General features: G+C 41.1%; 2 protein-coding genes across 4 annotated transcripts in view; both read left to right on the plus strand.

Annotated features, from left to right (window-relative positions):
- Positions 1 to 5,465, plus strand: part of yipf4 (Yip1 domain family, member 4) — an 11,911-nt gene extending 6,446 nt beyond the window's left edge. The window contains 3 exon segments of the mRNA XM_020599911.1: positions 2,728 to 2,810; positions 2,812 to 2,881; positions 4,734 to 5,465. Of these exon segments, the coding sequence (XP_020455567.1) occupies positions 2,728 to 2,810; positions 2,812 to 2,881; positions 4,734 to 4,871 (291 nt within the window). The 3' untranslated portion in view covers positions 4,872 to 5,465.
- A 1,914-nt stretch (positions 5,466 to 7,379) lies between these two features.
- birc6 (baculoviral IAP repeat containing 6) overlaps positions 7,380 to 10,744 on the plus strand; it is a 164,503-nt gene continuing 161,138 nt past the window's right edge. For all 3 annotated transcript variants that reach the window (XM_020599885.1, XM_020599888.1, XM_020599886.1), the window contains exon 1: positions 7,380 to 7,825. In XM_020599885.1, the coding sequence (XP_020455541.1) occupies positions 7,615 to 7,825 (211 nt within the window). In that variant the 5' untranslated portion in view covers positions 7,380 to 7,614. The remainder of the gene's footprint in view (positions 7,826 to 10,744) is intronic.

Here is a 10,744-nt window from a genome sequence, read left to right on the forward strand (position 1 = left end):
TGCATTGTAAGGAGCTTCCTTGTCTTGATGTCAGTGGCCTCTATCTCCTCCTTTGGCCAGCTTATTATGCCAGCGGGGTATCTGATGACCGGCAGGGCATCAGATACTTGGTAGTTGGTTAGTCACTTGGTAGTTGCTCCTTTCCTTGCGGCTTCTTCATGCCTGCACTGGAGGGTTTTGCAGCCGAGTGTGAAGCGGTGGGGATGAGAATTAGCACCTCCAAATCTGAGGCAATAGTTCTCAGTCAGAAAAAAGGTGGATTGCTCTCTCTGGGTTGCTCCTTCAAGTGGAGGAGTTTAAGTATCTCGGGGTCTTGTTCACGAGTGAAGGATGGAGCGGCAGGTTGACAGACAGATCGGTGCGGTGTCCGCAGTAGCGCGGTCTCTGTACTGGTCCGTTGTGGTGAAGAAGGAGCTGAGTCATAAGACGAAGCTCTCAATTTAGGATTTACTTTCTTACCCTGTGACCTATGGCCATGAACTTTGGATCATGACCGAAGGAATGAGATTGCGGATACAAGCAGCAGAAATGAGTTTCCTCCGGAGAGTGGCAGGCCGCACCCTTAGGGATAGGGTGCAGAGCTCAGTCACTCGTGAGGAGCTTGGAGTAGAGCTGCTGCTCCTCCACGTTGAGCGCAACCAGTTGAGGTGGCTCGGGCACCTGTTTAGGATGCCTTCTAGACGCCTCCCCTGGAGAGGTATTACGGGCATGCCCCTCCGGGAGAAGGCCTCTGGGCATACCCAGAACATGTTGGAGAGACTATGTCTCCCAGCTGGGGTTCCTCCCGAGGAGCTAGAGGGGGTGTGTGGGGAGAGGGAAATCTGGGAGGCTCTGCTCAGGCTAATGCCCCCACAACCTGACACCATTTACACTATACAGTAATCTGATAACTCAAGAACCTTCTAAGACTTTGTTACTAGGGTTTTTTCTCACTGTATTCTATAAACTGGTATATTTTGATACGTGCATCATAAAAATGTCACGTTGAATCCAGCTGTAATGGGTCACTTATGTGCTGCTTGGAAGGCAGTTGAATAAAGCGGTTGTGGGACAGACAACAGTGGAAGAGGTGGCGGTCACTGATTTTCTTTCCTGCTGTGTCTGATTTAATTCAGAGCTCCTGATGAGAATGCACAGGTTCATCAGATGCCTAAAAGAGCATCGAGCACATCAAATCCCTTTATAGGTTTTCGGTTTGCTCCACTGCATATATTGTGATTCTTTATTTTTATTTCATGTTGCTAGTTTTCCCTGCACTGTTTGGATGGGTATTCTGTTCCTGTTTCTGCCAGATGGGGAGAAATCTTTTGCCCCCTCTCCACAAACAATAATTAGTGTTTGCACATAGTGGTTGGTCCAACAAGTGCATTCAACTCTTCTTCTTCTTTCAGCAGTTATTGTCGAGTCCATGTAGTCATCCTTGTTGTGGTGCAACATAACTTATTGATCATTGCATTGTTTTTCACAATTAGATTCTATAGTAATACTATAGTGGGCTACCTCTGTGCTGTTCGTATGACCTGTCCCTCCCTGGCTGCTGCCCTCCTCCTCTCCTAACCTACAACGCTCTCTTCAGCCATCTCTTCCTGATCATCTCTTGCTGCTTCAGCAGAGCCAGTAAATATTCAAAATGAATCAATTTAATTGCTAATCACATTGGTTAGACTGATCAGCATTCCCACAAGCGATTTTTTTTGATACTCCCCTGTACTGAGGGGGCAAACATTCAGTATCAGAGTTTATCAACTAGCATTAACTTTATCCACTTGTTGAGCAGTTCATATACATCCATGCTATATACAGTGTGCTGAACTCGGCAGCAGCTGCATTCTAACCTTAGCTTAACTAGCCTTGCTTAGCCTAGCTTGCTAATAGCACAGCATTGTGTTTTAAAAGCAAACATGGAGCGGAGGAGCTGTTCACAGATAGTCCGTCGTCTTGTGTTTGTGTGTGAGGGAGAAATAGAGCAGCACATGGAGGGACTTGGCGTTACACTGAAATAAGATTTAACCTACATATTAAATATATTAAATTCATATGTAGTGGTCAATGTTGATATTCTGCCGGCACACCACAAATAAGTCAAAGTATGGGAAACACTGCAATGCTGCCAACCCCTGAGAGTACCTGGAACTGGTCATTCCACCTCCTGAACAGTAGCCCAAACCTGGCCTCAGGAACTCATTGCTAAATAAACTGTATGGTATGAATGTCACAAAATTGTTGTGTTAAAGCAAGAGTATATAACTTTGTTTTTACATTAAAATAACAGCTTCTGAATCATTTGGATGGTTGACTCCTTTTTTAATAAGGTGAATGGCATCTCTGCTATCATCTGCTTCTGCACTTTGGAAATATAGGATTACCGTCCCAGAGACCTCTCACAAGAACTGCCTAACACTTTACAGCACAGACTCTTGCATTAATTCAGTATTCTTACATCTTCACACATGCAGAGACAAATATCTGGTCCTTTATTGGATTTTGTGTGTGTGTTTTTGTTTTCAGATGAGAAGGTAGCTACTTAGATTGTCAATATGTGGTCAGTATATAATGTGTTCTGATATTTTTGGAGTTGTGAGGACCTGCTAGTAAACCAAGCTAACTCTCCTTAGCAGATAGCTACATCTCATTCAGAGCAGAGTAATAATAAGCTGCCAGCAAAGACAAACTGCCATCTTGTGTTTTGTTGCTTAAACTTCTTACACTAGTGATTTTATTTGACAGGTTGTGTCTTGGATCATCACCATCTGGATATTTGGATCACTAACAATTTTCCTGTTGGCCCGTGTGCTTGGTGGCGAGGTTAGTGCAGCTGACACCTGTAGCCAGTGAAACTACACTCAGAATCGGGTTTGAGGTGGTCTCTACACTAATCAAAGTGAGTCAAAGAACAGTAATGAACAGTTGTTCATTTTTCATACTGTATAAAAATGGGTAGATAATGTGGACACTGCTTGAAGCCATCTCTCAAATGAAAACCTGATTTGGCTGCATTGCAAACTACTGGTGGGGTATATTCATTTGTCATGTGCTTGTGGATTATTCTTTTTTTATATATGCATGCTGTTTTGATAAGATTTAACAGAAAACTTTCAAATTGCCAAAGCTGTGATTTAAAACTGCCATTAAAATGTGTTTTTAAAAGCTACAGATTATAAACAGTCCAAGCTGTATCCTTGCATAAAATTCCGAAGAAGTGGCAGGATGCTGCTTTAAAGTGTATATGGTGGAAATATGGGAGTTTATAAAATGGCCTGAACAAAATGACTGGTTCCCCCAAGAAGTGGTTATAGAAAGTGGGTTGTAGTGATAGTTCAAGCAGACTGTTGTCAGTATTACAAAAAAAAAGTGCAGACAAAATGTGAGCCAATAGAATGGCTTTTTGACACACTACTTAAATCACTGACTTTTGGGGTCAGCCTTAAAATCAGCAACCTCTTGAAATCTTGGTATATGACAAAAAGCGAGAAAATGGTTAGTACTGCAAATATTTGTATATTTTTATTAGGTTTGCCAGCCTGGAATGGATGATACACTTCAGGGTCAGAGATCTGCTGTCACTAACTGAAGTAAATAGCTTAGACAAACCCATCTACATATAACTTGGTACACATCACCTGCTGTTTCATACACTACTTGTGGAAAAAGTGTTTAAAAAAAGCACAAAAGGAAAAAAAAACCCTTTGTTTAAAATGCAATGATTATTCCAGTCTGTGTTAAGTGTTGGCAAGGGTAGAACCCAAGATGCAGACACAATGACAACTCAAGGTTTAAGTGTTGATATCTTTCAGAAAATACAGGGACGGGGTAAAACAAAATGCTCAACCTGATGGCACAAGATCAACAGAAAAATACCAGCTGAACAACTAAAACACAGAGCGATCAGGGAACGACAATGTAACAGACAAAACCCAGGCAAGCTATCTTCAGAACATGCAGAAAACTAAATTGCAAGAGAGGAGCAATGTCCAGGGAAGAGTCAGGGGAAAATGTCCAAAATTTAGAAGAGTCCCTCAGGGGTAATAGGAACAACCAGGTGTTGAGCACAGGCACGAAGAGCTGGGGGCAGGAGCCCACCAAGCAGGCGACAGGGTATAATGAGGGAGAAGAACAGGCAGCTGGAGCAACCGGGGCATGATAACCAGACAAACCAGCAACCAACTGAGGGAAGAGAGGAACATATATAGGCTGGCGATAGGAGATACCAAGAAACAGGTGGATGCAATGAATGCTGATTAAACCGGTGGTTAAGCTGGAGTAGGTGAGGTGGCAGGAAGCAGGAGGTCCAAAACCAAAAATAAAAGCATAAGAACCGGAAGCAGGTCCATAACTATGACAGTCTGATATTGTTAACCTTTATGAAACAACATCTGTGATGTTTGTGCACACTCAGGAAATACGGATTCTAGTAATAATAAAAGGCTAATCTTTGTCCTAACACACCGTGAAAACAAGAATGACCATAAGCTGGTTAGTTGGTAAGTTAATATACTGTATACCTGAGGACAAATGTTGCCTGAAAAAGCTTGTTTGTGGGAGGAGAAGGGTAATTCTGCTGGTTAAAAAGTCTTGAATAATCCAGATCATGACACATATCTAAGAGTGTGCCTTTGATAAAAACAGTAATCTCCTTCATGGCAGTTGAAATGATCTGAATCGTGTGTTTAATCCTCACTCAGAAACACTGATGGATAAAAGTGACAATGCTGTTGTCTGTTCTCATCTTTCAGCTCTTTGGAGTCTTCTGGGCTGCTTACAGCGCTGCTTCACTGCTTGTTGGAGATGAATTTAAAACAAAGAAGCCCCTGCTCATATATCCCATTTTCCTTTTGTATATCTACTTCTTATCACTATACACTGGTGTGTGACGTATGAGTTGGAACTGTGGACCTTTCAGTGGACATTGACCCTGGAGCATGGGGAGGAAAAGTCAAACCGTGGAACTAGGATTTTTTTTGGAAAAGGTGTTTCTTTCTTTCTTTCCTTTTTTTTTTAACCTCTGTTAAATTCTAGACACTGGGGCTACTGGGAATATATATCAGTGTATATAGTTTTGTCCCTTTTGTCTTTGGTCAATAAAATATATAATCTGTTCATCTTAAACTTCGGTATGCAGACTTCTCTTTCAGTCACCGTTGTCCTGCATTTATTGGATGTTCGTATGCTGGGGAAGAAATCACAGAGTTGCATATTGGTGTAATACTTTTGTTTTATGCTATCACACTGAATGATGTGCCAAATATTTGTGTTTATAATGTATGTTTATGCTGAAGGAAGCACGTGATAAGAGAGAGAACACCACACAAAGAGACTGATGAGCATAATGTCCATTGTTATGCACTGTAATGTACTATAAGAAATGTTCATTTATGTTTCCTTAATGTATGGTTTTCAGGAGTAGAGCAGGTTGACTAAGGCAGTTGATGATATAAACTATTGTCTACTAAATGTGGTGCCTTGTTTTCCCATGCTTCAGTCTGGTTTGTTGGCTGTTGAATACAGAAAACATTTGATCAGTAAATACAGTAAATTACTACGGTCATTTGCCATTTAAAAATCTGGTATTTCCTAATTAATACATTATATACAGTCAAACACAGGTGGTCACACAAATACATTAAATAATGTTGTATATTGCAATAAACTTAAGATGGTCTTAGCAAACTGCAATCACCCACAAAGTCTTCTTCAATTTATAAATACAAGAACAAGACAATAGCTATGTCCAGCTCCATACTACACACTAGGTCTAAACAGGTTTTAAGTAGCTAATGTTGTCATACTAGAGAAGTGACATCACATCTGCAGCCATAGTGTACAGCAGCCGCCAGTGGTTCTGTGAGGCTGCTAAATACTGATGGCAGCATGTTAACATGCCAATGGATTGCAGGTATAATGTTGTTCACCACCTTCTGCTGTGTCCAAAATCAATATTACACATGAATACTATACAGCATATACAGTTCTACATTGTAACCATCATTGCATACTGCTTTGGCAGTTACAATAAAAAGAATTATGTACTTTGCTGGCAAAAAATGTCAATCACACAAACTGGAATGTCTCTTTTATGATTTAATAGTTGGTTTTATGAAGCTCTTTCTGAGGTCTAAACACCCACAATATAGTTAATGTTTTCCACCTGTAAGCTGCTTCTCAATTTGTGCTTTGCACTGTGGGAGAATCTTGTGATTCAGCAGCACTTTTAAAAAGCACATTTTTTGCTCTTCATTCTGTCTGGTCTGATCATACTTTATTTTGTCACTGTTCCAGTGTCAACAGAATACAGACTCAAAAATCTACATAAATTAGTACTTAGCATAGATTTGGGACACACTATTAGTTTAGCATGTTTTGCTAAGATTTTATAATTAGCACTAAACACAAAGTACAGCTGAGACTGATGGGAATGTCTTAGGTTTTATAGGTATTTGATCGTTCATCCATCTATCCCAGGGGGGACAGGTCGCCAGTCTATGACAGGGCTGACACTTAGAGACAGACAACCACACACACTCACACTCACTCCTGCGGGCAATTTAGAGTCTCCAGTCAACCTAAGCTGCATGTCTATGGACTGTGAGAGGAAGCTGGTGCACCCAGAGAGAACCCACGCAGGCACAGGGAGTGTTTCGTGATAAAGCAGAGTAGTGAACAAATTAAAATACCTGATGATGGTGCTAGATGAAAGTCAGATATTTGGATTCATCCTCTGGCTGTATTACATTTTGTGGTCAAGATGGTAATACCATCCTCACTGTTTGGATGAAACATTAGGCTTTTATTTGTTTGTTTTAAAACATAACTTACCCAACGGTATATACAATTATACAAACCATTAATTGATCATTTGCTTCAACAGTTGACACAAAATGAATTGGCAACTATACATTTCATGGTTGTAGAATCTAAGTGTAAGGATTTGCTGCTTTTCCTTTGTGATTATTTTAATAATTTCATTGACACTGTAAATAACAGGAATTTATTACCCTAATGTAAATACATTAGTTTTATTCATTTGAAGTCACACCATAAAGGTCTGGAGTTGCTGGTATCTGACTGGTAGACTGTTTCCTGGATGAAAACCTAGCCTTTATATGTAGTAGTACCTTTTGCCAAAACAGTTTTTTATAGTTTCTATATTGCATGTTGTACGTCTTAAATGCATAGTAAGATACGGTAAGTATTAGTTGTTTCTTAACTGGATTGCATCATTTGTGCATTGTATACGATTTCTCAACACAATGTAAAAAAAAGGTGTGACCTCTGTTTTGTGCTGGCGATGTTTGCTTCAGAGCTATTGTTGTGGTGTTCCTATTTATTTGTCCATCTGTGTTCTCGTTTACACTTGGTGCTATCGCGGTAGTTGGTGAGTAGATACGCCAACTCCGTTTACCTATCGTGTATCTGACAGCAAATCCTGCCTGGAGTTCCCCAGTGCTGATGGTGAATAGCTCCTGCTGCGGAACAGGCGGAGGAGAAGCCGCAGAAGGAGACAGTAGTGGCAGAGGAGTGATTATTCGGAGTTATATTTGCCCGATTTAGCAGTATTACGTGTATCATCGGGTCTTTACAAACCCCACAAGGGAAGGGAAGGGAAAATAAGGAAAGATGGCGGCCGCGGCCTCGCCGGGCTCCGGCTCGTCCACCTCCTCAGACTGGATTGTACTGAGGGACGGTTGCCTGCGTTGCGACGAGGAGGGCCTGCGAAGCCTTTCCTACCACCCGGCCCTCAATGCTATATTGGCTGTTACCAGCCGCGGCAGCATCAAAGTAATTGACGGCACTTCGGGGTCCATTCTCCAGGCTTCAGCGTTGCACGGTAAGTACCGGGGCTCTCTGGCAAGCCCTGGCACCAACAGTTTCAGTTTTGACAAACCAGTCGCTGATTGTCAACAGACAGTAAACGCGGCACATAGTTGTAACCTCAGATAGCTAACGTTAACTGCTATGAGCAGTCATCTTCCGGCCTAACGCTAACGTTACTTACCGCTAACCTAGATTATTTGGCAAACAGGATTAATTTATTAGTCATTCAAAACATCTTGTGCGAAAAGTCTTTAGACAATAAGTGATAAGTGGTCAAAGTACACTAACGTTAGTGTTTCTTGAAGGCTAGTGTTCACTACTGTTTACCACAGCTACAACATGACAGATCTACTATGCAAGCTAATAGCTGGCAGTTTAATTTAGCACAGTGGTAGTTAGCCGGGCAACCTTTTTGATAGTTTCTCTTATTCTAGTGGTCAGTCACGATACGACATTAGAAGTCACTTGACAATTAATATCTCGGAAACCCGAAGTAGCACACATAACTTAATATTACTTAGTTATAGGTAGTACAGTATGCCAGTGTGAATGACTGTGATAGCCACAAAGCTAACTGGCCGCTCTTTAGCCCCCTGAGCTCTACTACCGGTCTTGTGTCGAAATGTGTTCCCCTGTCTAGATGTTTCCCCTGTTCAAAACTCGGTTTCATGTAGTAGTGGTGAGGATAGTGTTAGAGTTCAGATTATGGGAAACATATCTCGATAGAGAGACAGATTTTGACACCGGCTGTCGTGCGCACTGTCAGTCATTTGGAGGCATTGGTGCAGTGCTGAAACTAAACTTAGAGGATATTGAAGAGCCGGTGGGGCCTCGTTTGCTAACATGGATAGTTCAGTCAAATAACTATCTTGAAACGATTGTGTTGCTGGGATAGCATATTAGCACGCAGTGTCCTGTCACAACCTGACCTGACAGGACATTACAGAAACAAAGACTTGTTTCTCAAGCTGTGCCCAACACTTAACTAGCAAGCTCGTAATGGCAGAGTTGATGTTTATCTTGGCTCACACTTCACAGCATGTATGGCCTACTGGGTGACCTATAGATTGTACTATATTATTGGTTTACATCTGAAATAACTTGAGTTGGAGCATTCACTCTGACTTTACCATTGCACAAAAGTAATATAGTTAAGCAAAGTAATTGTTCATTAGCACCTGTTTCCATGTAAAGCACTTACAGTGACTGTGGTTCCTTCCCGGGGCAGAACTCTAGTTTTTCTTAGCCAGACTATTGACTGTAAACAGTGTTACTACATATGCACTCACTCTGACAAGTACTGTGCCATTGTAGAAATGTTCTTTTGCACTGGTCATTGTGTTTGATATTCTGCAGCCCATTTGAGGATTGCTTCAGATGGCCTTAAGATAAAGTCCTATTTGGGAAGTATGACTTTTAGAGGTAGATGTGTCTTTGTTTGGTGGAATACCCAGAAATCTTAAAAATAACCACTTTCACCATGCACATAGGTTGTTGTTGTTTTTGATTTGATTTGATTTGATTTATTCTTTCAAACATGCAGAACAATGACATCAACACACACACAATTACACAAATCCAACCAATGCTAATCCAGAATCAGTTTGCTTATACCTAGTACATGTTTGAATGGAGTAGGAAGAAGTCAGACTTATCCAGTCCTACCCCAGAACATCATCTTATACAAAAAATTTCATGCATCATTGGCTGCAAGCAGTATCTCTACATAGGTAATTCTCTTCTTCACCAGACAAGTAATACACAGAAAATTTAAAACAGTGTTTCCTTCATGCATTCTTGATTAAATCTCTTATTCTTGCATATATTTTGAATGACACATACATTTATATTTGTATTTAAACTCCTCAATTCTAGTACTGTTTTTCATGTCCACACGCTTATTTTTAAGAGATACATTGTTTTTAAGTTGTTTTTAAGAGATACATTCATGTTTCAAATACCTGTGGAAGTTGTGTATATTCATAGTGTACATAAAGTATATGTACATAAAGACCTCCTGAAAGCAAAAATACTTGCAGTCCCTAATGTTTTCAGTTTACTTTCAATAGTTCAGTAATTTAAGGTGCTTTTCAGGTGAGGTTCTCTGTTTTCACATAAGGGTTGGTGCTGGGTCTTTTACTAGATGTCTTCTGATGAGTAAAAGCTTCAGCCTAGTTGATCTTTTTCTGGATAGATGGTTATACCATAATCTGGACCACTGTTTTGGGACAAATGGTGTCAAACAGTGGTGCATTCCTGTCTGTACTCTCCAGTGTTGTTAGAGGATGACAAAACAAAAGAGCCTGACATACCCCAATGTTTGGATGTTTGAATGGATTCCTGTTTGTTTTTCTTGGCTGAATTCACATTATATATATATTTTCTCTTAACATAACATTATGATCAAAGCCCTGATGGCATCCTTACTCCCCACTGCATTTCTCTCCACCCACCAAGTTCATGCTCTAAAATAACCTAGCAGATGGAAATTTGTCAGACTGTGCAATTTTGCTGTTAGATTGGTTGCAAGTGCTGCAGCTTCTCTATTAACCTTGCTCAGAAAACAAACCAGCTAACATGGTAGATCAGTATTTCACTCAGTCAAACAATGGTCAAATGTCAGGAAAGAGAAAGCGAATGTTTTTGCATTAGAGAAAACTGGTACTTTGTTAGGGGATAGGTCTCTCACTGCCATTTGTGCCTACGGGCCGAATGGCAGTGTAGAGTACCCGGCCTTCTTGGAGTCCCTGGGAGGGGTGCTGGAAAAGGCCCCAACTGGGGACTCCGTTGTTCTACTGGGGGACTTCAACGCCCACGTGGGCAGCGACAGTGACACCTGGAGGGGCGTGATTGGGAGGAACGGCCCCCCCGATCTGAACCCGAGTGGTGTTTTGTTATTGGACTTCTGTGCTAGTCACAGTTTGTCCATAAC

Source organism: Monopterus albus, unplaced genomic scaffold (assembly GCF_001952655.1).
Source record: "Monopterus albus unplaced genomic scaffold, M_albus_1.0 scaffold43.1, whole genome shotgun sequence".
NCBI lineage: Eukaryota > Metazoa > Chordata > Actinopteri > Synbranchiformes > Synbranchidae > Monopterus > Monopterus albus.